The sequence below is a fragment of the Lepisma saccharinum genome, chromosome 4, assembly GCF_977018435.1.
Source record: "Lepisma saccharinum chromosome 4, izLepSacc3.1, whole genome shotgun sequence".
Taxonomy (NCBI): Eukaryota; Metazoa; Arthropoda; class Insecta; order Zygentoma; family Lepismatidae; genus Lepisma; species Lepisma saccharinum.
This window is the reverse complement of record NC_139232.1, coordinates 106593254-106620226: the sequence shown is the minus strand read 5'-3', so window position 1 is coordinate 106620226 and position 26973 is coordinate 106593254. Positions and strand designations below refer to the sequence as shown.

Here is a 26973-nt window from a genome sequence, read left to right as displayed (position 1 = left end):
TTTTTACCCCAGAAATGAAATACATAACGTTTTTTCAGTAATTTGGTTTTATCATTGTCATCATCTGATAAACATAACAAAGTATACGGTGAAATTCTTTATTGCTTATTTGATTTTCTGCATAATGTAGATTTCCATTTTTTAATGTTTCTAAATGTACTGATATCTGATCGTTTTGAGTAACTTTGCAGCTGCTGTATTGAAAACAGCATAGTATAAAGTGAAGTGTCCTTCTTTTCATGGAGACTCTTGTAACAATGGCTACAATGACTATACATTATTAACAGACGTGAACTGTATGTACTGTAAGTCAGGGACTTCAAAATACATCAGTGGAATAATAAATGGGTGATTTTCATATCCCTTCTTAAATGGCAGTAACAGTGTTTCTGGTAATGGCAGAAAAGGTATTTTCTTCCATTGTTTTCTTTCAATTCCAGACATCCATGGAAGCCATCATCCATCACTTTAAGTTATTTACCCAAGGGTACCAAGTGCCGGCTGGTGCTACATACACAGCTATTGAGGCTCCCAAAGGTTTGTACATATGTTTACTTACTTATGCATTATATTGTGTTGTTATTAATTCATAACATTATTGTGATGTCCACACTGCCCCATGAAGAGCATGAATGCATATAATGATACAGTGCGTTCAATTTAAAAGCGGTACGTAGGTATATTTGAGTCTTGTTTTTGTTGTTGTCGTCCGTTATGTTAATGTCTGTTATGTTATGTTGCTGTCCGTGAGACAGGGTCTGTATGTAACGTGAAACACCAACGTAGGAGGACTGTACTAACACAAGAGGCAGTGACTAATGTTAATGAAATAATGACAAGATCTCTCCACAAACCTTTACGATGCCTAAGCCAGGAGACGCAAATGTCTGTAGGATCAGCCCATACAGCAGTGAGGAAAATGTTGAAATTATATCCATATCGAATTCAAGTTTTTCAAGAATTAAAAAAATTGACTACCCTAATGTTGTACACTACTGTCAATGGTTGGACTTCATTGGGAATGACATCACTGTGTTGGACTACGTGTTCTTTTCCGATGAAGCATGTTTTCACCTGAATGGTTACTTGTCTTTACAAAATTATCGAACATGGAGCTCTGACAATCCCCATCTGTTCGTGGACTTCCCCCTCCACCCTCAGAAAGTTGGTGTCTGGTGTGCCATATCCAGGCGGTGAGTGGTAGGGCCCATTTTTTTTTAGAACACAATAGATAGTGAAATTCGCCAAAACATTATAATGCAGTTTGTTGCAATGTTGGAACCAGAGGAACGTCAGAGCTGGTTTCAGCACGACGTTGCAACTCCGCATACTTCCAATGAGACTTTGGTTATGTTAAGATATTTCTTTGGACTCAGGATTATTTCAAAGGGACTGTAGCCTGCCAGATCCCCAGATCTTTCAAGTCCGGACTACTTCTTGTGGGGGGTTTTGAAGCAAAAAGTATACAGGCAGAATCCACACACCTTAGAAGAGCTGAGGCACCACATCACTGAAGAAATTAGGAGTATAACTGTAGATGTCCTCCATAATGTTGCAAGAAATATGGAAAAACGTGTTAACATGTGTATTCAAGAACAAAGTCATCATTTTCAACATTTCTTTAAAAATCTTACTTGTATATTTTGTATATTGTATATTTGTTCTCCATACCGCTTTTAAATTGAACGCACTGTAGAAGACATTTATTGCTTACCCCTTTAAAAATGTTATTACTAAATTAATTTTGCCTTAAATGAATTCAACTTGGAAACCCTCTCACCGGGCCGTAGCCTTTGTTAAGGTGGAAGTACCTTAATAAACTGACATCCCCTCTTTTTGTAAATTTCTAAAAGTTTGCTTTTATTCTTAATTTATGTCTCCGCATGGCTCTCCTGTTTGGCACAAGTAATCTTTACTGCAACAAGAAATGTTTCCTACCCGGGTTCACTTCTCAGAGTAACTTTACATTGTTTTATATAAATTGTAAAAGTTGTTCATAAGTGCTAAAAAGAAGACCATTGTCCACACACAGACTATTGTCATTGCATCTTTTTTTACCATTTATGGTGGTGAAACATTGCATGAGGTTGTCTTTTCTATGATATTTTGACATGTCATTTGTGGTGAAATTCTCCTCATAATTATGTATATCAAGTTTCACAAGCATTGTTGCATATTTATGGTGTTCGTATTATTATTATTGGTAGTATTTATTTATGTGACACAGATGTTCATACTTCTACTGGTTTCAACTGGGACCTATGCTTGAATGTTTATTATTGTTCAGAATTGTATATTGCAAATATGCAGTAGTAATGAATAGAGATATGCATATTTTGTTTTTGATGGAAATGGGAAATAACACTGCAATTTTAATTTTTCCTGTTTTTGGAAAGTGTGATGCACATTTTCGTACCATGTTTTGTCACGAAATGAACTGCAAAATGGGAAACAAACCCTTAAACAGAAGATTGAGTTTATTTGCTGACATACCACTTTGTGAAGTCTGAATCGTCCTGGGAGTTACGTAATCTGCTGTAAATATTTGAGAAACAAAAGTGGACTCCTTTACACAGGGATAAACTTAATACTCTAATAACTACATTTAAGAAAATAATGTGTTATTGAAAGGGAAATGTTTATTTTGTGTAATAATAGTTTTTAAGTTAAATTTAGAATTATATTCACCACTTTAACAACGAAATGCCATTTTATATGCTACTTTTGATCCCGAAAGTGTCCAGTTTTTATATCAAATTCAAAATCATGATCTTTTATTCACCAAAAATATGTAGCCTAGTAATGGAATATGCCCATAATTTAATTACAAAATTCACTTTAGCCACACTATTTGGATGTAGAATTAACGAAAATGTTCATATTTTTATATATTTTTTAATCTCTTGATGTGTTTTAGGTGAATTTGGTGTCTACCTTGTGTCGGACGGAGGTACCAAGCCATACAGATGTAAGATCAAGGCTCCAGGCTTTGCTCATCTGGCAGCAACCGAGAAGATAGGGAAATATTACATGCTAGCAGATATAGTAGCTATAATAGGTAAGAACAGTAAAACTTAGTACACTTACATCATATTTAGGAGGTTGTAGGCTTAGATCTGCAGTGAAGAATGCTCGCAGGATTTTTTCTCAGGGGGGCAGCAGTGTTTAAAGTGGGTGTTGCTATTCCATAGTTAAGAAAATTCTCTTGAAGCATCTCCCAACTAGGATAATTTGCGTAGGCACCTCCAACCCACTGCATATTCTCCATGTTGTTCTTTCATCAATTTCATCTTATCATCACTCGTCCTCATCGTCACAATTAGTCAAAAAGTGGCAGAAAGGCAATGCTAAATATAAAAAATCAAATCAAGCCATACAAACCGATATATCAGTATATCTCTAACAAGAATACTGAACTTACACAAATATGTACCTAAATATACAAATCTCTAGTTTCCAGGCAGTTTTTTGTCCATGCGTATGAAGTCAATGCTGTTTAATAGACTACTGAAGTAGCATGCTCTTATTACAAAAAAATAATAATAGGTCAGTTTATTCCTTAAGAGCCCGTATCAGCATTGCTCGAAAAAAGCAGCAGACAGATGTCATTTATTCTTCTTACCAATATTGATTCCATTTCCCCCTTCGAAGGCAAATCCATTGCATGGGAGACCGACCTATTGAGACTTTGCTGGGGGGAGGGTTTCTCTGTCGAAAGAAGCAGACCACAAGGTTCCCTGTCTGCTACTCTCCCCCCACTCATGCAGGCCAGAGTCTGACCATAACGGACCTTTTTTTTTTTTCAGCCCCTCATGTTTATAACCCCGACAGGTTTTCTGTGACAAGACAAAACTTTTTCCGAGTGTCTGAAAGAAGAAAAACACACATTGCCGAACATCGCAATACAACTTACATGTAATAGAGCCAAGGACTATTTAGGGGAGGCGGGGTGTCCAGGGAGTCCGAATCTTCCACGAGAGACGTACGAAATACTAAAATTAAATAATGTAAATATGCTTGTTTTGTTTAGCATCTGTCGTATAATCGAGAGAGGTGTATTTCCGTCAAACATATTCTAAGGGAAGGATTACATTGGGGTCAAACAACTTTGGATGACTGTATCAAATAAGATTTATGCACACCACTACTTAAGTAATATGATTAAATATTAAATTAAGAGCTTTTCATTTCGTCAAATGGATCTAACATCCTTTTTCGTTATTCAATAAATATTCAATTCCTTATCTGTTTCACAATCACCTTGCCAGGGCAGTTGTTTTTATACAAATTGAAGTGATCTTAACTATTCATGAGCTAGATAATGAATACGTGCGGTTATATTCCTATTCTTATGGTGTCTTTTCCCCATTCATGTAATAACAATATTAATTAATATTTTAATTATTAATTTAATATTACAGTTATTTTAATTTGTTTTTATTATTAGAAGAAGGTACCAACATCATAGGCGTGCGCAGACCCTCTGATAAGGGTGGGGGGATCGGGAAAGAAAAACCTCATTTTATCTCACTGTTTTAGTTTTTTGCATTGATGTGGTGTGTGTGTGTGTGGGTGTGTGGGTGTGGGTGTGTGTGTGTGTGTGTGTGTTTTTTTGTTGTTTTTTTCCGCGTGCGCCCGCGTGTGTATATTATATATACAGTATATATATACATAGGTATTAAGATATTATTTAAATACATTACATAATCTATTCATCCGCCCCTTAACAAACCAACAGCAAAAATTATATAGATTGTCTCTGAAATGTGAGTGCTCGTTTTCCTCCAAACCAAACTGTTATAGCAGCAACTGTCTGAATTACTTATTTGTTCTTACTTTCTCTCTGGTAATTTACAATGTATTGGAGAAAAGAAACTGAGAGCGAAGCGAGCAAGAAAATTTTTCGATCCAAATTTTTGAAAGTTGAAAACAGTATTGATTTAATACGGTGCAAAAAATTTCATGGGACGGCATGGCATTCTCTTTTACAATTTTTCTCAATCAGATTGTTGGGCGCCCAGGGCCAACTCCCGCTACTTCCTAGCTACGGCTCGGAAGTTGACAAGACTGCAAGAAAAGCAGGTACCGCGAGCGAAGCGAGAAAGAAAACTTTGATAAAGAAACGCTCCATCCGAAGTGTGAAGAATGTGACACCCATGGAAATTAGTTATGGACCAAATGTACCATCACCTGATATGACACCTTTGGAATATGTCATTGGTGTCTTTGCCTTCTACAGATGAGGAAAGACAAGATCTGGAAAACCGAACTCTGCTTCAAAGAAATAGCTGACATTGGAAGGAAATTCGTAGGAAGCTGTTGACATCCTCCAATTTTGGTGCTGTGTGTAGGCGTAAGCCTTACATGTCATTTGAGAAATTAGTGGCATCTCTCCTCTATATGAATTTTGATACTGACGCCATGATATGGGTAGAAGTCATGAGAATACTGCCATCCAATGCCTGGAAGAAAAAATGGGTGTGAAAGTTGAAGAGTGTGGACTCTTCGTGGATCCCCTCAAAGCATTCCTAGGAGCAACTCCTGATGGAGTAATAGGCAGAGATGGTTTGGTCGAGGTAAAGTGTCCATCATCAGGTGCGTTGATATCACCCGAAGACCTGATTCTACAAAGGAAATGTTCATTCTGGAACGTGAGCAAAGACAAACGTTCAATCGGTGATGTGAATAAGAATCACCATTTCTATTATCAAGTACAAGGCCAATTGCATGTGACCAGAAGGCAATATTGCATGTTTGGTTTGTGGACACCGCAGGGATTACGGATTGAAATTATTCACGGGGATGATGACTTCTGGTCACAGAAGATGGAGACACCATTAACTAACTACATATTCCTTTAATAAATTCAAGAGGACTTTTGAACTTCGGGAATGGCGCTAAAGGGGGTAGTGAGGGTTGGAGTCCGTCCGTCAAAATAGTTCTTAGCCCCCAGATTTGTATTGTACAGTAGATGCATTTCGACCGAAACAAGATATTTTTTTTTTCATTATAAAACTTTCATAAAGGTCATTACAATGCTCAAGTACATTTCCTACTTCAGGAAGATGTTACCTTATTACGATGTGTTCTAAAATCGTGAAAGGGCAGGGTAACTGCTTATCTGCCTGGATCAACAACGGCCACTGATCATTTGATACTAAGAAATTCTTAAATCATGAGTCACCAAACTTGTCACAAAATTGACATGATATTCTGCTGCCTACCTGGTAGGTGGATTTATTCAGTGGCTGTGAGATTGTTATTTGGTTCTATAGGTTATACATAGAGTTATATGTGTAAAATTATTATCCTCTACAAATGGCGTTTCCAATTTCCAGAATAGGTGTGAAAAATGAATTTTTGAAAGTTGGAGGACGTTCAACATCTCAAGAACCGTCAAGTTTATTTTCTGTTTGTAGTGATTGATTGATTTGGTTCACTTTACATGGCTTTTCTGTCACTTTTGGCTAATTGCGAATATGGGGGATGAGTGATGATATGATGAAATTGATGAATGGACACCCATACCCAAGCTGGGATTCGAACCCAGGACTTCTAGCATCGTAGTGCGATGTGCTAATCACTCCGCCACGGGGACAGTTTTTCTGATTGTAGTTTCTCATTCGAGTATTTGCAATGAACATAATTGTCAGCGATGTTTTCTCAATCCTTTCATCGTTACATCTATTTTTGTTATTGAGAACATCCGAGAGGCAAAAATATGACATTAAGGAATTTAAAGAATACAGAACTTAAATGTTAATAATTAGAAAGATTATAAGTGAACCTTCCCGCCTCGGTTAGCGGTAATAATGACGCTTTGTAATCAAGGGGTCACGAGTTCGATCCACGGTTAGGCACATTTAATTAAGTGGCTCGGATTCCACTATAGGCTGTAGGTTTGTCCCGATTAGCCTTTGTGCAACTAAACATTGCAATTTAGTGCAAGAATCAGCAAGCTTGGGCAGTTTTATTCCTTGTAAGCCTAGGTCTACATGTTAATAAATTATTATTTATGATGTTGGAAAATAATTTATGCCGAGTGGCCAATTTCTATTCCATGGAGAAGAATCAGATGTGAAACACATATAAAACTATTGGTAGTGATTTTCACTACTAATCACATCTGCCCAGTGCGAGAGCTGCAGCTGTATCCATTGATTTATGTCAATGATATTGATAGTCAATGCTTTGTCTCCTAGTGTAGGTGAATTTGCAGTGAAAATATGTTTGTTCTCTCAGTGTTACCTTCACAATACAATTGGTAACATCCTCCAACTTATAAAAATTAATTTTTAACACTCGTTCCAAAAATAGTGACATGATTTACATAGGATAATAATTGTTAACATTTAGCTTCGTAGGCATCGTATTAGTTATCATCCTCGTTTGACCCTCCAACAACCAAACAGCAATCCCACAGCCACTGAACACATCCACCTACCAGATAGGCAGCAGAGTATCTGTAAATTTTTTTGGCAAGTTTGGAGACTTGTGATTTAACAATTACTTAGTACGTATTAAATAATCAATGTCCGTTGTTGATCCATGCAGATCTGCAGCTGCCACCTCCAACCATGATTTTACGTACAACACGTTGTAATAATCTTGTGATCTTATAAAAGCAGGAAATGTACTTGAACATTACAGTGGCCTTGCCCTAAGGGAAGTTTTATAATGGAAAATATTACTTAAGATAGCTTCTACTTCTTTAATTTTCGATCGCAATGTGTCTACCGTACTATAAAAATCTGGGGGCTACAGGGAGCTTAGATCTGTTGTTGGGGTTTCATCCCCCCTAACCTCCTTGTAGCACCGTCCCTGGCTGTATGTATTTCGTCCAATGAGTACAAGCTAGCAAAACTGTGAATTTCAACAAGTTTGTAGATAATTCTGCAGCTGTTCATAAAAACAGACGTATTTTATTAGTTTCTTGATGTGGTTCATTTTCCCATTTCAGCAAAAAAGTATTCACACGGGGGGAAGGGAGAAGTTGCCCCTTAATAGTATCACTTAGAAATTTAGTGCAGAGGAATCTAATAACCGTTCTTAAACAACATTATGCTTTTATAGAAATAAAAGTAAATACTATTTTCAAACCTACGAAAGTTCCAAGTAACTACGTAAGGAAAGGGTAGTGTATTACTTCCTATGTAATTGGACTCTCCCACTAGCAAATTTCTTATTAAGACCTCCACATATTTTATTCTTTAGTTGTATTATCTGTGTGTGTCTGCAGAATAAATTGCCCATATATTGCATATGAATAAATTATGTGTAGTTCTTTTGAATTTGCGGTACTAAACCACGACAGAGATGGAAAATAAAGTGCCAGCAGAGAACAATGGTGCCACTGAAGTGGAAATTCATCTAATAAAGTGATTTTAGGTGGGTCGGGACACACACGATCCTGTTTTGTTCCCATCAATGTAATAAAAACAGTGAGATGGAATGAGGGCTTTATTTTGTCAGCTGAACTCTTATCAAGGCTCTTGCTCCCCATAATCGGAGGATCTGAGCACGCCTAAAATTCCTTATACAGAAATAGTGTTATTTGTTGTATATCCAGAAAGTTGATTGATTTGCTTTATTTTACTTTGCTTTTTGTGCCACTTTTGGCCAATTTGCGAAGATGGGGATGAGTGATGATATGATGAAATTGATGAATGGACACTCACAAACATCCGTGGCCAAGCCGGAATTCGAACCCGGGACCCCTGGCATCGTAGCGCAATGTGCTAACCACTTCCCACTTTGGCCGGCCCCAGAAAGTTGAAAGTGAATGAAATTTTTATGGTGTGTTTTGTATGGTCATTATCAATAGTAAGTCTGTCATATTATTCCACTAAATAATGTCTTTGGAAAAGAAAAAACAACATATAATTAATGTATTCTATTTTACATAAGACCTATGCCTAAAAGTATTTTTGTATATGATGACACAGAACTATCTTATGTTGTGACTTCTTTGGGTCTGACTGTATTACATATATATATATATATGTAATTGGTGATAAAATAACGCAGTAAAGTATTAAATAAATATATTTTATCCCCCTACTTACAAATCATGAAAGGAGTCAAATTCGAAATTAAATTGAACGGATGTTCAAAATGTTTAAAAATATCACTATTTCCATAACAGATCATAAAGTATTTTTTACCATTGACCTTCAGAAATATCTCAAACTGACAATGAACGTTCATTGAACTTATTTAACAGTTGGACTGAAAAGTTCGTAGGCTGACTCATAGATGGCGTTACTAGAATTAAATCCATGTGATTTTTACTTAGTACTAACCTTCAAAAGATACGTGTATAAATTTCACAGCTGCCTGATAATTAGTTCGTGGGATATAGCATTGTGAGTGAAGCAGCTTTTGTTATTGCGAAAAAATGGATAAAAAAGAATTTCGTGTGTTAATAAAGCATTGCTTTTTGGCGAAAAAAAAATACTGTTGAAGCCAAGGCTTGGCTTGATAAACATTATTCGGACTCTGCACCAGGAAAATCAACCGTTGAGAAGTGGTTTGCTAAATTTAAACGAGGTGAAATGAGCATCGAAGACGATGCACACAGTGGACGCCCCAAAGAGGCTGTTACCGACGAAAACATCAAAAAAGTCCACAAAATAATTTTAAATGATAGTAAAGTGAAGTTGATCGAGATAGTTGAGATTATTACATAGCGTTGTTGGAGCGTTTAAAGGATGAAATCACGAAAAAATGGCCCCATTTGAAGAAGAAAAAAGTGCTGTTTCATCAAGACAATGCACCTTGTCACAAATCAATGAAAACGATGGCAAAATTATATGAATTAGACTACGAATTGCTTCCCCATCCACCATATTCTCCAGATCTGGCCCCCAGTGACTTTTTCCTGTTTGCAGACCTTAAAAGAATGCTCGCTGGAAAGAAATTTAGCACTGATTAAGAGGTAATCGCCGAAAGTGAGGCCTATTTTGAGGCTAAAGAGAAATCGTACTATAAAAATGGCATCGAAAAATTGTATGACCGCTATAATCATTGTATCGCCCTCAAAGGCAACTATATTGAATAATAAAATCGAATTTTGTCAAAAGAATATTTTTTACTATGTTAACCTACGAACTTTTCAGCCCAACTGTTATGATCGACAGCTAAAAAGTCATTCATTTGCGTGGCTGGTTGACAATCCACCACCAGATAGAATTTAAACAATATTTACCTAAAAACTTTGAGTAAAGTCACCTTTCCCCTAAAAAAAATCCCTTGGTAATGGACTTTCGTGTTCTCACAAAAAAGAAGTTATAATTTGGCACAATTTTTCTTTTGCAGGCAAACCTTTTGTAAAGGTGTACTTGAGTCTGTGCAACCAGCCCTTCCCATTTGTGAACAATATACTGGGGAAATCCCCCGTCCTTCACTGTTGTCATTGCACTACAACCCCATCGTGATTTAGTATTAGGATATAGCGTAGTGAAGAACTGTTTACAAGCATCGCCCAAACCATGGTTCTCCCCCAAAACCTTCCTCTGCCTTCTTTTTTCTTTTCCTAGCTCTCAGCATGCGGTTTTCTTGGAAGACTGGCCGATTGTGAAAGAAAAAAGGGACGGCGGAGGAGTGTGGAGGGGGGCGGGGTTGAGTGCGAGCGGTACAGAGGGGGAAACGGCTAGCGCGACCAGCTTAGAAAAGTCGAAGTTAAAATTTACATACATTGCTCTGTACGTCGAAAAACTACAGACATTCTAAAGAAAATTATGTAAGATCAGTTTAATTTCTTTGCTGTAGAAGAACAGTTGAAGCTTTCTTGTGCGTTAAAATGTTGATTTAAGTTATTACATACAATTGGCGAGCAAGTGAATTTTACGAAATTGAGATAAGGAAAACTACGTAATAAACAATGTATTTAAAAAAAGGCTTCGCGACATAACTAATTTCATATTTGAACTTTAACTCAGTAAAATTTAAATGCCACACACTTGACTGTTCGAGCACAGAAGGTCGACGCAAGAACCTATTTTTTAGGTATCGTCACCAGCGGTGATACGGGCTCTTAAGCCTAGGCTGGAAGCCATTTTTAAAATTACCTCTCCTTTTGCAGCCATGAATCTATTGAGAATATGTAGACAATAGTGTAAACACACCACATGAAGATTCATGGGAATGCTCCAGGAAAAATTCTAAACAGATGTAATTTTTCAGAATTGTCCTAGTGGTTTTTTTAAAAGGAGATTCAATTTCAAAAAAAGGGTTCGCTAGTATCGGCCAAAGGTCCTTAAATACAACATTACATCCCAGTTTGCTAAAACTTAATCTGATAAAAAGAGAGAGGGAAAAAAACTATAAGCAAGAAATGGTGCTATTTAATGAACAAAATAGTGTACAATATTTTTTTTTATTTTAAAACTATTTATTTCGAGGGAAGGTACATAGTGGTTTGGATTCCACCTTAAACTGTAGTTCCAGTCCTGATTAGCCTATCTGTGCATAAAGTGGACTTAAAGCAAAAAGTAACTTAAATTCTATATTTTGGTACCTGTGTGTATGTTCTTTGTGTTCAGATGTTTAGCTGATTTCAGTTTTGAATTCACAGTATGTAACTTCTTTTACAGGTACGCTGGATGTTGTGTTCGGTGAAATTGATCGTTAGGTGAAGCCTAGATGCAGCATATGTGTACACCAGTATTGATGGCATGTCAATACATGTTTGTTTTGTTAAGGCATAATTCTGCCTTTTGTAAATATTGATTAGTAAAGTTATGAAAAACCTTTTAAATAGTGTGTTATTGATTCCATCCTAACTTGGAGAGAGACACAATACTATTTGCAGGCCACTTTATTCACAGATTGGTTAGCGTGGAATTGGACCTAAGGTTGAAAGTTGAATATGAACCCCAAGAAAAGGGTGCCCTCACTTGGAATTGAACCACAGGATTTCGATTTCAGAGCAACCAGTTTTATCAACATTCTGTAAGGGATGGACAATAACTATTGAATGTTCAACCAGAAACAAAATACGTAGTTGCATTGTCGCCATCACAATTTTTCCAATACAGTAGAACCTCATTAATCTGGGCCTAAGGGGGATAAGTTGACTGGTTTAATGAAAGTCCGGATTAACTGAAATAACCTAAAAGAACAGTAGAAAGTGCATTAAAACTCCGTTTATAGCAACAAAACATGTTTATTATGGTGTATTTAAAGAGCATAGGCCTAAATACACTATACAAAGTCTGCGGGAAACAGAATTTCATCAGTGATTGACTGCCTTTTCTTTGGGAAGTTCTCCTGTTGACTTCTAGCCACATTTAAAAACTTGCATTCTGCTTCTTTTTTTTTTTTTCCTTTTGCCTGTGTTTTTTTTTTTGTTGCCTGTCCACATTAAGCGAAGTCTGGCTTATTGTGGTCCAGATTAACAAGATTTTACTGTATTTCACCATTACCTTATTATAAAGGTGTCCCACATTTTATTCTGACAAGTAACACATTTCAGTGCTTTGTACCTCCCTTCAGATTGTAAATCCAGTCTCAATGAGTCTATTAAGTGTACTTAAACTTTCGTAATTTCAGCAACACTTAAGAGATCGCATCATTTCAAAGGAAATAGTGCAGTAGTTTCCCAGAAAATGATCTCTGGTAAGAGAAAATACGTGATAAAAAAATATGAGTTTCCTCAACTGTTACAAAGATATTGTCCATCTCCGTAAATGAATGAATGTCAACTTCACTTTAAAAGTAAAAATATAAACTCGAGACACCAAAGAGACATGATTGCCTATGCAGTAGCAATGGGAATGTGGCTAGTGGTGGGAGAGGAGAGGAAATCTATCAGTGGAATTTGCTACTGGGTAGGAGGGAAGAGGAATAAATAATAAATAAATAAATAAATGAAAAGTGTAGCAATGGGATTTGCTAGCAGGTGGGAGAGGAGTCTATACTGCAGGAGGCCTTAGAAAGAGCACTTCGCGGGCTAACAGCAGACGTCGCTCGCACACTGTTGCCGATACTCTCGCGTCGTCTGCTCCTCAGTCGAACAAACTGGCCAAGGTAGCAAGAGGCAGAGGTCACTCACCCTTCCAGAAGAGTGCAGGGAGCTAGCTGTGGCAATCGGCCTTACTCGTTCGCGGACCTGATTGGTTCTCGCAGACACACCCCCATATTGTTGTCTACTGCAAACCCGCGAAGCGATCTTTTTCAGGCCTCATGGAGTATAGCAAGTGCTATTGCTAGCAGGTGTAAGAGAATGTCTAGCAATGGGAGATGAAAAGACAGTCCCAACATTCGGGAAAAAGTTTGGATGGAAAATGAGTTGGGATTTCCAGACATTTCTGTAATTTCCAGACTTGCATGAATTTCTGTCTGTTCGGGATATCCCTAGGTTTTGGGAATATAACAACAGTGTTTAATAGCGGTAGTGTTGCCAGCTTACGGAAAAAAAATCCACAATTTTGTTTCTAGCATCAGCCCTATGGACATAGGATGGACCAAATTTGCATGGAAGCAGGATAAAATACACTCTTCGAAGACACCATACCTGATTTCCAATTTTGAAAAAAACTGAAATTATGCAACATTTTAGTCATAATTTTTTAGGAAATTTTGAAAATTGTTACATGTTGTCAACATGTTCCTTTCTATTCATTATACATGTAAAATTTACATTACATTTATTTTACATGTGATAATGAAAAGAACATATATCAGCAAAAAGCGGTGGTTGATGAGTAAATAACCCATTCATAAAATATATTCCATAATGTGTTGAGGCAAAAACTCAACTTTTTCAAATATAGTTACTTAATAATATTGCTTTGTAATTTGAGTGGGTCATACTCTCATATGTATACAAATGAACGAAAAAGAAAGATCATGTGTAGTTTTGATGAAATTACATATTAATTGCTGCCATATGGAGGTGGTAACCATAGATACTACTCATCCACTAAAGATCAAAATCCTCGTCCTCGTAAGACATAGGTATATCAACTTTTTGCAGCCTGGCAACATACATACAAACTAGGGCTGAGCCAATACCATTTTCAACAGATACCGATGACGTTACAATTGCTGATTCCCACCAATACCAATACTGATGCTTGAAAATTGCAACAAAAATTGTTCAAAATAGTTAGTATTTGTGGGTGAGTGTTCCATTCCAATGAAAAGCTTACATTTACTAGTTTCCATTCAAAATATTCAAGAATAACATCAGAATATTAAAATACCTATTATTTGATCACAAAATAGTTTTTCACATAATGTTGTGCAAAACAAATAGAAACTTCATATTTGCATAACTTCCAGGATAATTAGATGCTGTGCAAGAGTCCCGAGCATTAAGTATGTTAATTCTCCGTAACGACGTGGCACGCCTTTTTTAAAATTTGAATTATTTTCCCTACCAGAGCAATAATTGTCGGGAAAGTACCAGGTAGCTTATCTTCACTATTTCCCCGAAAACATAAGAGGCGTTGCCCCCTTTCTTTCAGTTGATTACACACCCCTCAAGTGACCAGTTCCCCTTTGGCGGCACTCGGTACCGCGTGCGGGACGTTTCCTACCTTAAATCACAGCACGCCAACCATGAATTTGGCAGAAATAAGACAAATAAAACCACTGTACCCTGTTAGGAATGCAAATTATTTGTATGCAGAAACCGTTACAGTACCCATACGAAATATTGGAGTTTTCAAAATAACTATATTGAAAAGTAACAACATTCAGTTCTTTATGTTTGAGTCAGTATGTCTTTTCTTATGTATATCTCGTAAGAGTACGAGAAAAAATTGAGATTTGTACATTTTAAAAATATTTTGTAAGTTTCTTCAGGGGTGTTTTCTACATTCGATTGTTTTTTCTGCGAGTCAGAGAGACTTTGACAGAATTTTGGAACAAATAGTTCTTTTCTAAGCCCATATAAGTTTTATAATTTCAATTCGTTTTGAAAAATACGTTGAATAATTTGAAAAAAAAATGTTGGATTTTTTAAAAAAATACTTTGAAATTTTTTGGAAAATACTTTGATATTTTTGTGAATGGTGAGTTTACTTTTTAGTGCCTTCATTATATGGAAAACTTTTAATTACTTTTAGAATAATATTTTGGTGCATTTGCTTCAAGAGTGTTAACTTGTAATTGTATGACACTCTTGTCATCTTTGTTTACTTTTCTTCTAATAACTAATAAAAATGTCCGAAATGGACATGTTTGCATTCATGTATATTTCCCCTGATTTCCAGTAAGTGCTAGTGTAATTCAACCTCGATTGATATATATGATATAACAGTATGTGAAGAATCTGACAGCAATGAAAATGAAACTGCACAAACTTCAATAAAAACAAGGTCAACAATTTCACCACGAGAGCCTCCTTCGTCATTTGTACCCCCAACACATCCGATATATTGTCTGTGGTCGTCAAAGTCACAATGGTATGCGGGATAAGTTTCGTATATGTGAATCTGAACGAGCAAATTTTTTTATCTGCAGCAATCCATTTCCAAGATGACGTTTATACTCGTGTGGCAGATCTGGAATCAGATATTCAAGTGTTTGGTGCAGACTTACTGTACCATAAGGCATGTTTAGAAGCATATTTAATGAAATATGAATATGCTATAAAAATGTAAAAGAACAGAAAACCATTTCAGCCAAAGCTGAAGCATTTGAAAAAGGAAATGAAATTATTGGCCCTAAGTTGAAAGAAGGATATGGCTTCACACTAACGGAAATTCGTGATCTGATCAATTAATTGGCTGGTGAAGATATAATTAGAAACACTGAAGTTAAATTGAGACTGCAAAAACATTATGGGGAGGAGATAAGCTTCAGTTCTTCTGGTAGAGAAAACGAGTCCTTGGTGTTTTTTTCAGCAAATCTAGGGTTTGATGAAATAGTCAAACGTATGCGGAAAGTACATAACATCAAATCATGTGCAAAGGACATCAGAGAGGCTTTAAAGAAAGTTGACTTTGGACTTTCAGATAAATTCTGTGATTCCGAAGAACTGAAGAGGTCATGGAAGGCTACTGAGATGCCTGATGAAATGTAAACATTCTGGCCTGTGTTTTTAAATATTAACAAAGGCCTGTTGTTATCAACTACAAATGAAGACTATTCCAATTTAGATCAATCCGAACTTGATACACAAGACAATAAAAGAAAATGAGGGTGAACATGGTGCAACCTTTAATGAAAGGAAAATATGTGTATCTGCAAACATAATGTTCCAAATACTGTATTACTCTCTTCATCACGGCAAGAAACAAACGCCTCTGCATCTCATGGTCGGTCATACCGTATATGATAAGTGCAAAAGTAGAGACTTAATTACCTAGATGAACAGAGCATTAGTGTCCGTGAGCTACAACGAAGTGTTAGTTAAAGACAGCTATTAGCATATGCTATACAAGCAAGTGGAAATGGGAACACATCTTTGCCAAGCCATTTTGATACTAACAGCTTCACTGATAATTTTGATCATTAAGATTGTACAAGTATATCTGGTACTCATGATGCGCATGACACAGGCAGTGCTCTTCATAATGAATTATCAGGACACTTGAGTTCCAAGATGTTAATGTTTGTGAATGCAGTATTTGAATTTATGAACAGTAGAGGCAATCCATATGAAATAACCAGCCAGACCCAACTTCATAATTTTATCAGTAAACAATGTGTACCTAGAGAGGATGGTGCTATCCGCCTGATGAAAGTCAGAGAGCATGGAGAAGAGAGTTATGAACTATTCAGAAGTGAACGTTTCGTTAAGAAAACTACAAAACTTTCTGGTGTCATCACGACGGTAAGACTCCCAACAATGATGGGTGAAACAGTAATGCCTACTCCGAAATCGATGATAACACTTGCTTCCCAAAATAATAATATTGCTGCAGCTGATAGAAGTATACACATAGCTAAAGCACGAGGAGAAACAATGAAAGATATTTTGAAATATGATCTGCTGCCAACTAATATGTTATTAGATGATAATGGCTACACAACCAAACCTGTAAAGTGTCTACCGTTGTCTGAACTGGAGAAAAAACTAGATCCAACTGATTACTGTTTTCAAGAACGTGAAGTCATGAATACTGCTGTCGTAGTTGATTTTATGTCACAAGTTCGCCAACTCAGAACTAAGTGTATGGGAACTTTTAAAAGTATATTTGATAAAGTCTGGACTAATGCAACTCAATACCACAGAACTAAACGAGTAGATTTTGTATTTGACAGCTACATCGAGCAGTCACTAAAGGAAGGTGAAAGAGAAAGACGGAGATCTGCTGATCTAATTGAAATTATGACAATCGAATGGGACACACTAATTCTTATACAGATGGACAGATTCTGGCCTTCAAGCAAAAACAAACAGCTGGTTCAATTGTTCGCTGCTACCAGTTTTATTGAACATGCAAAAACGACTAACTTCACTACAGTGATAAGTGGAACCATCACAGGAGACAATGATACCAGAGATGCCTTCATAGTTATGAACAAAGAACGTCAAACTTGCTCTGACCTTCAGACCTTTGTAGAAGAAGCAGATTCCAGAATGATGCTCCATATATTCCATGCTGTTCAGTCAGGCATAACATGCCTCATAGTATTATCTAATGACACTGATGTAGTTGTTCTCGTCCTGCTATATCTATTTGAACTAGTTACGAAAGGATTGGAAGAAATGTGGATAAAAGTGGGAGTGGGTGACAAAGTGCGTTTATGTGCCTCTACACACGCTGGGGATAAAACAGGGATCTACGCTTTGCAGCACTTTAATTAAGGCACACATTCGTTACAGGTAGTGATGTTACAAGCAAGATAGGTACAAAGCTATCTTCAATGAAATCATCACCAGAAACATTACTAATTGGATTTGCAGAAGAAAATACTCTATCTGAAGAAGCACTTGATAAAGCAGAGGAATATCTTGTGCAAGTTTTACATCTGTGCTTAAAGTATAAGACATTTGATGAGCTTCGTTATTAATTACACAAACAGAAGCACACATCTGAGCTACCACCCTCATCTTTCTCAATAAGAAATGGACATTTGAGAAGATGCTTTTTTGTTCTGCAGAAATGCTTAAAACTTTCACGAAGCTACTTTCCTGATGGAACCCTGCAAGCAACCGATTATGGATGGTGCAAAGATGCAAATGGCGTGCCTTCATGTAATGCCTTCTGAGCTACTAATACAGTGTACTTGTAAAGCATATGCTACTAGTGAATGTAAATGTCATATGAAATATTTACCATGCACTGAGTATTGCAAATGCGGCCAAGAATGTAAAAGATAATTGTGGGAGAAAAATAACAAATTATCATATTATTATTCAGTTTGTTGCAATAACTTGTTCAAAAAACATTTAAGTTCAGAGTTTTCATAATTATTATGTGTGCTTTATTGGCATATATTTATTTTAATGTGTGCTTTATTTTATCATATTTTTCTTCAAATCCTTTATGTTGTGTATATGTAACTTTTCAAATAATTGTAGTCAGTTTTGTTCATATTATGCTTTATAGATGCAGAAAAACAGATTTTCTGAAAGAAATAACAATCAGATAACTTCAGGAACCATTTTATTCGATTCCTCACCCTTCAAAACATATATTTAGACACCAAAATTATGATTTTAACCGTTTCAGGAGCGGAAATAAAAGCAAAATATTGTCGCTGTCGGCCATTTTGGAAAATGGCGTCTAAAACACCCGGTCCAGAATATGGTGATGTCTACCCAAGTTTTTCTGACTCTCCTACGTGTATTCTACTAGGTTCCATTGGATAGACAAGTCATAACTAAAATTTTTACGGGACTCTTATTACAGGGACAGGAGTATTTGGGGGGGGGGGGGGTACAAAATTTCAACCTTCCATATATATATATAGGTAATAATCAAAATCTAATTATTGATAACAACTCGTTTGAACCAGTTTCCAAATTCAAATACTTAGGAGAAATATTAACAAATGAAAATTATATTAAAGAGGAAATAAAAAGTAGGCTTAATTCAGGAAATGCATGTTACTTCTCTCTTCATAAACTTTTGTCTTCTCGTTTAATATCTAAGAAACTAAAAGTTAAAATATACAAAACAGTCATTTTGCCTGTAATATTATATGGATGTGAAACTTGGTCCCTTACATTGAAAGAGGAACATAAATTGAGAGTATTTGAAAATAAGATCCTTAGGAAAATCTTTGGACCTAAAAGGGATGAGGAGACAGGTGAGTGGAGAAGGTTCCATAATTTAGAACTACATAACAGCATGGGTCCCTGATTCGAATCTCGGCTTGGCCATGGGTGTTCTTGGTGAGTGTCCCTTAATCAATGTCATCATATCATCACTCATTACTCATCTTTATCGTCACTATTTGCCAAAAGTGAAAGAAAAGCGACACTAAATAACAAACATCCAATCAAATCGAACATATTCACCGATTTAATTCTATACCGTACCAAAATCCCACTTTATTACTGCATTTTGCTTCATTTTACAGCATCTCAATTGTTTTCCGATTCGAAAACAATTGGAATGTTGTTTTGTGCAGTTGATTGTGAATTGTTTCGTTGTTTGGATTGTTTAATTAACGTCGCATTAATTAGTTTTAGGCCAATCGTGACAGAGGGAATTGAGAGCACAAAGGAAAGGGAAAAGACAAGTTAGAGACCACGGCATTCCGTGAATACGACTGAAGTGACTACAGAATATTATCTATAAAATTTGTTTTGCTTTTTCCTTTTATTTCTGTTTCAGTTCTTTTACTTCGCTTTTCTTCTACCACTCGTGTTAATCGTGTCGGTGAGGAAGTATTATAAACTCGTGAAATGGACGATGGCACAAAGAAATCTATGCCTCTTCCACAGTTCGAACCTGTGACCACAAAATATTGTCTTATTTTTAAAATTTACGCCAAATATGGATTCACTCGTCTCTTTCTCAAGGCGTTCCATTGCCTCTCGGATGGTGTAGTGGTAACGTCTTCGACATGTAATCAAAGGCTTCCGAATTGAATACCAGAGAGAGGGACATTTGGTTCGGTTCCCACTTTAATCTGTAGGTCCAGTGTATAAACTAGACTTAAACAATTAGCGTGTGGCATGTGGTCTGTGATGAGAACCATCATTTCAGTGAACCTAATTGATAATACCTCTAATAATACAGGAAAGAATATTTACTTACGAGTAGCTCATGTTAAGAAACCAGTTCCTGAAATTTTCTTCTGGAGGCCTCGTAGGACCGAGCTGTTTGTTGTGGCTGGGGCATGAGTCATGTGACTCATGCTATCAATGCTCAATCCTTCCCGGGAACTCAGATCCACCAGACAAACTTAAGCGAATATTTTGTTATTTGGGTTGCATAAACAACAGGCTTTAAGACGTTACGAAATTCTAGGTCCCGTGGGCCAGGTAATTCTTTCCCTGACTGTACACCCCCCCCCCCACACACACACTACCACCAACTGCACAATCTAAGTATCACCCAATCTGCCATGATAAGAGACGAACTTTTTCTTCTGTCCCATCTCATTTCGAAAACATTCACTTGTCCCATCTCCTTTATGAGAGGCCTCCCCGATGGTGCAGTGGTAGCGTCGTCGCCTTGTAATCAAGGGGTCCCGGTATAACATTAAAAGAGTATTTTGGTTTTGACATGCGTTTGTCTGCTTTCGTTCAAGATACAAGCAGGATTTTTCAGTTTTTTACAAAACCTGATTAAATGAGTGAAGCAAAGATGAAGATTACCTTTCACATATTTTTATTACTCAGATTCTATTTTTACTTAAACAATCGCAAGGAGGCCCTTATTAAGTCTCTTTCGGTTTACTCCGGATACATGGATATACAGAGAATGCCCTGATTGTCTCGATGAAGTTTCAATGTATAAACCTTGCATAAAATGAACACAAAATAAAAAAATGTAACACATTAGTTTAGTTTAGTTTATTTGCGTCCAAGGACTACCGGTGTGTACAAATTACAGTACATGGTAATATAGGACATGTCAATACTTACATTACAATACAATATTACATTAATAGATTTTACAAATACAAAATATATAGCCAAAAATTGTAAAAAAAAATGGGTCTTACTCTGGTATTATATCAAAATCACAAAAAAATATAACATGAGAAGATATAGAACATTGCAGCCTACTTCTATTTGATACTAATTATCCACTTTCATTTGACATTTAATTTTACAAGAATAATATGTGATTATACTACATTATGTACATTTGTCTAATGTAAAAGTCGCTTCCATGTATTCAGCTATAGAATAAAAAACATGCTTCAGAAGCATTGATTTTATCTTGTGCTTGAATATCATCAATTTTGGTTCTTTCCTCACATCTTGTGGTAGTTTATTGTAGAGATCTATGGAAGAGTTTAACGGTTTTATCTAGCTTTTTTGTAGTTCAGCGCTGTACTTGTTACCTTATACTGATCGACGCTAATAATCCATTAACCGTATTCTCGAGAGCTCTCGACACTTAAACAAGCTTCACTTATCACTAACAAAACCACTGTTGACGTATCTTCCTAATTTCTTAAATTCACTTCCTGATCATTCCGCTTCAGTCTGTAGAAACCACCTCTCGACGATCCGATCCGGTTACGCTGCAACTCTTTCCTTCTTCTAGGCTGCAAGTTCACAGTTCAAGTTCCTTTTTGGGATCGAACTCACTATTCAATTCCGCGTTTCAACGTAACGAAATATAAATACGTAATGTCAACTGCTCGTGTCACTGCAAATTTTTCAAGTTTTGCCAGCAACGAGCGCCCGAACACGAACCGCAAAGACGCGACGTCATAACCGCCGACTTCATTCTTTGTGCGCCAAAAGTCCAGAACAGTCTATTACTTAAGAGGGGTGTGAAGTGTTCTTTCTCCTCATTTGAAGAGTCTTACAATAATCGGTTATACCTGTTCGATACCCGGTGGTGGCACAAGTGGTTCGGATCCCACTTTAAACTGTAGGTCCAGTCCCGATTAGCCTTACTGTGCATAAAGTGGATTTAAAACATCAAATCTAAAAAATCCTTTTATGAGACGAGACGGAAAATGTCTCGTCTCTTGAGCAACACTAACATTAACAATAGAAGCATCCCCCTAGCTGTCCCCAAAGTCTCGAGCAAACACCCTCCCATGTAACAATTTCCAGTTCAATGTAATGTCACTCACAAGGAAACAGTCATGCCCAGGTCGAGAGTCAAACTTGGAACATGCGACTTCCTCAGATAAATCATGAATTTTGTGTATAATAATTACAACGCCAGTTCATTCCTGGTAATTCTGAATCTGCAGTTTGGTTTGCATATATAAGCAGGATAATATTTAGTTTTGGAGGGCTGTACCGTCGAAACGAGGAGTCAAAAAAAATAATAAAAAAATATTAAGATTTTTTTTGTATTTAAAATGATAAGCCTTTGCATACGTTGTTAATTCTATATTTTTCTAGACCTGAGACGAGAACGAGAATTGCCCTCCCAAACCGAGACGGATGTTCATAAATTAAGACGAGACTGTCAATGAGACATTTACAAATAAACACGAGACAGACATTTACAACTCTCAACGAGAACGAGACCAAGGCTGCCATGTCTCGTCTCGATAGAATCCTTAGTGGTGAAGTTGTGAACCAACCAATTAATGCGTTCGGGGTAACGAGATGAGGCGGCTTTTTTCGCAGTACAAAATTCAAAATAATTATATCGTACTATTTCAGTATGGGATATTGTTATACACATGTGCGTATATATAGTTCACGGGGGGGGGAGGGATGGATCAACTTTTGGTATGATTAGGGTTGCTTTATTTCGTAAGTGAAAATCCAGGACACTGCTGGCCGGAAGCTTGTTGGGGAGAATGGGGGGAGGGATGTTGGACCCGACAAAGTTGTGTGTTTGTAGTCACGCTACTTAGTATTAATACTTTTCTGTTCATCTTGTGTCACTACGTTTTTAAGAACCAAATTTCTTTAATATGATTCGAGGGGGAACAATAACTGATTTGACAGTCTCAATTCAGTTTCTTATCGCAGAAATTCCGAAACTATCAGGAAATTGCAGATATTGGTCTGCAGTCCCATCTGGTGTGTGGAATTACGAAATTTCCTTCCCATCCGTATCCCGTCCTATACGTCTCTAATTTAAGAGAATGAAATAAGTCCCAAGGAATTTTTTATGAACAAGCGGATAGAACAAGGTAACTGGTAATTTTAGTGAACCAAAAAAGAGGGGGGTTGGGCCCGTTGAATCCCCCTTAAATACGCCCATGGTTATACACATTATTTCCTTGTAATAATTATACATAAACTAAGTATAGATATGTACTGTGCAACTAATGTAATCTTCTCAGTGTATTTTCTCTTATCTGCACAAAAATATTTGATCATAATTTGCGCAACAGAAATGGAACACAAACTGAAATTGCTTTATGGAAAAGTAAGTTAAATAGGCTTTATAAATAAAGTGAAGAATGTGAAAATTCCTATTTTGCACTACATAGGTTACGGTAAATATCGATAAATATAAGTTTAAAAAATATTTTTGAGTGTCTGGTCAGCAACCAATTTTATAAGCAATATTTTTCGCATGGCCTGAGAACACACACGCAACTGAACCCTTCCATTTACCTTGCACGTGAGCAGCACGGATATTTCAAAGAAGAATGATCATTACAAAGCATAGCTTTCCTTTCTCCTATCGCCCCTTCTTCCATTATTTAAATCGGTACAGATTTGTAAAACTGCTGCACGTGTTCGCTCACCGTGGGTTACCCATCCGGAACTAGACGCTCGAAGCAGACGACAAACGAGCTCTCCCTAAGGAGTGACGTAGTAACATGGTGGCGGCGTGTTTTCAGCGCAACGCTAGCCTCGCAACTTTGGAAATCTCGTTTCTGCCTTAAACTGGACGCAGAGAAACGCGAGAACTTGCAGGGGTCATTTTTCCAGGGTGTAGTTTTTAAAATTGTTGTAAAAAAAATTGAGTGGAAATGTCCATTCCCCTTTTTAAATTCAGATACTAATGTATGGAGAGATGAGCCTTGTCTTGGACTCAACATACGCCACTGAGACTAACACTGCAGGGTAAGGTATTTCCGTTTATTCCAATGTTGGACCAACAGTGTCCCATATGCTATTCAATATTTGGGCATTCAACTTGCATGTGTGCGTAGTGAAATTTTTAGGTGAAGAAGATGACGTGGATTTTGTTTTGATTTGACTTTCCTTTAGATGGAGTAATGTGTTCCCTTTCCACATCAGATGTATGGCATGTATATAATTACGGCTAAAATTACAATAAATGTTCACAGGGATGGATTTTCGAAGAGTCCGGACCAACTCTAAGCTAAGCTCCTGTTTGTAGGCAATCATACGCATCAATACCGTGTTTGCGAGATAGTGAGACGGAATGTAGTTTTTCTTTCCCCGAATGAACTGGCATCAAGGCTTTTACCTCCGCACGCTGTGTACCCCCTCTTAAATGGGTGCTTCTCTGTTGTGATAAAATTACACTTGGCGTGAGTTCTTTTTGTATATTTTTTCTCTCCGACGACATAACGCTGTTGCCTTACAATGGGAGTGAATTCGATCCCTTGTGGAAGCACACTACACGCTGCTTCAGATCCAACTTTCAACTTTAGTCTCAATTACATAAATCGAGGTTCATAATTTTCCGTGTAGTTTCCAATATGCTAGATTTGTGCACATAGTTTAACGAGAATTCAACACCATTGATATGTAAGAAAAATCGAGTAAATGAAATAAGAATAAGAATCTTTTGAAATTTTACCTACGTAAGATATAATTTTTGTATTTCGCTCAAACATGGATTTTAAGCCCACCTCTGGCCTTATTTGCTATTAAGAGGGACTCCTGCACAACTGTAAACGTTACGTCGTTCATTATGCTAAATATTGTGTGCATTGATAGAATTGTGTCATTATTTAATTGATCAAAAACAATTGTTTGAAACTCAATAAACAAATAAGAACCCCTTGAGAAATGAATGATCTTTTCGATTACCGAGTCATTAATGTTTCATATTATCTTTCAGAGAGGAGAAATTTGAATATTCTGTACGTTAAGGAACCTTTGTTAGTAGATAGTAAATATGCCTTTGACCCCAACCCTGATTTTTTGATCTCTAAGAAAATCGCACCAAAACCTCAAAAACTCACTTTCTCTCCACGTTCCGCGCCTCATTTATTGCGCTGACGATGTTTCACAGCGCAGAAAAGCCGGTACGAGAAAAAACACTTTCTCATCCTTGAAGTACGAATGCACCTTATCGTAATTTTTTTCTAAGTCCGGGCCAATGTTTATATATCGTGACCTTTGTAAAACTCTCGGGAAACGATGTGATATTTCTGCCACACACACATGCGCGCGCCTCTCATTATTTCCGTATTGTGACGCAAGCAAACAAACAAAATAATAATTGTTTTTTTTTTTAGAATTCCTGGCCCCTATAACCCCGCCAGGGTGCGTGGTGCCCAACCAAAAAAGGTTCTAACGGCTGCGGTTAGATAACCACACCTCTATAGAGTTTCACGTGTTTTTTTTTCTCAAACTTCCATGAAACTCTACAGAGGACCTCTGTAATTGCATGCAACGTGTACTAACGACTCTAGTGTTATTTGATGTTGTATTTTTGATATAGAGTTTATTGTGAGATAGATAAAAAATTATGTTTATTATAATATTTTCTTGATGAAGATGGAGAATGTGTTACAAACAAATAAAGTTGCATGCTTTTTTTCTCTAGTGTGTATGTGTATGTGTTTTGATGTTCGACAGCACCTGAAAAAAAACTGATGAAAAAAAACATTGTAACTGATAACTGATGAAATTGACATTGTAACTGATCTGAACTAGTGAAATTCGTATTATCATCGTGCTAGTACAAATTCTTATTGTAACTGATTGTGCAAGAAAAAAATGTTAAACCTGTTAAAACTGCTCTGTGACCCTCTCGTTCTTCACGTCATGGATGAAGGACTTCTCTGCAATCAGGATGACGCTGCACACGGTATCCTCGGGCAGCGCGTCGTGGAACTCGCAGACGACTTTGATGTTGGTGCGATCATTGACCACCACCTGCTTCCGCTTCGTCGTGTTGATGACGGTCATGGGTCTGTGGGCTTTGAATTCGCTGGGCGTGTAGTACATGTCCACGTTTCCCTCGGTCACGCGCTTGTAAGCCGTGTAAGCTTCGTAAAGTTTGAGGTAATCATCTTTTGTCATGTCGAGGTTGTAATTTTCGCGCGGGAACACTTCGTTCCTATCATTCTTGAGATAAACGTTTTTGATCTTGCAGTCGTCGAATTTGCTGGAATCTTTTTCCTGATTCTTGTCCCTCCCGGTCTGAAAGAGCACAATGACGAAATCTGGCATGTCGAACTGTATGTTGTTGAACTGAGTCGTGACGTCGAATTGCAGGTGACTTCCCGACGCTATCTTCTGCACGCACTGGTAACCGTGAAAGTGAATCGGCACCTGCGGACTTTTCAAGATCTCCGCTTTGTACTTGAGGGCGTAGTTCGTTTCGTATTCCACCACCGGCATTCTCAACTCCATGCTCCGGATGACGCATTTGGCTGCTTCGGGTAAAGTGTTGGGCAGCGGCGTGATACCGTCCGCGTTCAAGTTGCTGTATCGCATCAGTGCGTCGTTGTCGTTGGCCGCTCTTCAAAATGTGATTCTCAGTCCTCCCTTCCACATGATCTCCTTGTAGTCCGAGAAGAATCCCGGAAGCAGACGCATGGGAAAGAGCACCGTGTGACTTCTCGTCGATATTTTGGTCCCCGCTTCGAAACCTCCCGCCTGATAGTATGCTGCGTCCGTTTTGGATAATTTCAATGTTCCCACTGCCGTCGACGTGATGCCTGGATAATCGATTCTGTCGATGACGGTGTTGTGTTTCCTCACCTCCACCTGCGAGAACAGGTGAGGCACGAAGTTGTCCACGAGTATCA

At 37.3% G+C, this 26973-nt stretch overlaps 1 protein-coding gene across 1 annotated transcript in view; it reads left to right on the top strand.

Moving 5' to 3' along the window:
* Positions 1-11758, top strand: part of LOC145987302 (NADH-ubiquinone oxidoreductase 49 kDa subunit-like) — a 30142-nt gene extending 18384 nt beyond the window's left edge. Inside the window, exons 8-10 of the mRNA XM_083121816.1 lie at positions 441-537; positions 2918-3058; positions 11595-11758. Of these exons, the coding sequence (XP_082977942.1) occupies positions 441-537; positions 2918-3058; positions 11595-11632 (276 nt within the window). The 3' untranslated portion in view covers positions 11633-11758. The remainder of the gene's footprint in view (positions 1-440; positions 538-2917; positions 3059-11594) is intronic.
* The last annotated feature ends 15215 nt before the right edge of the window (positions 11759-26973 follow it).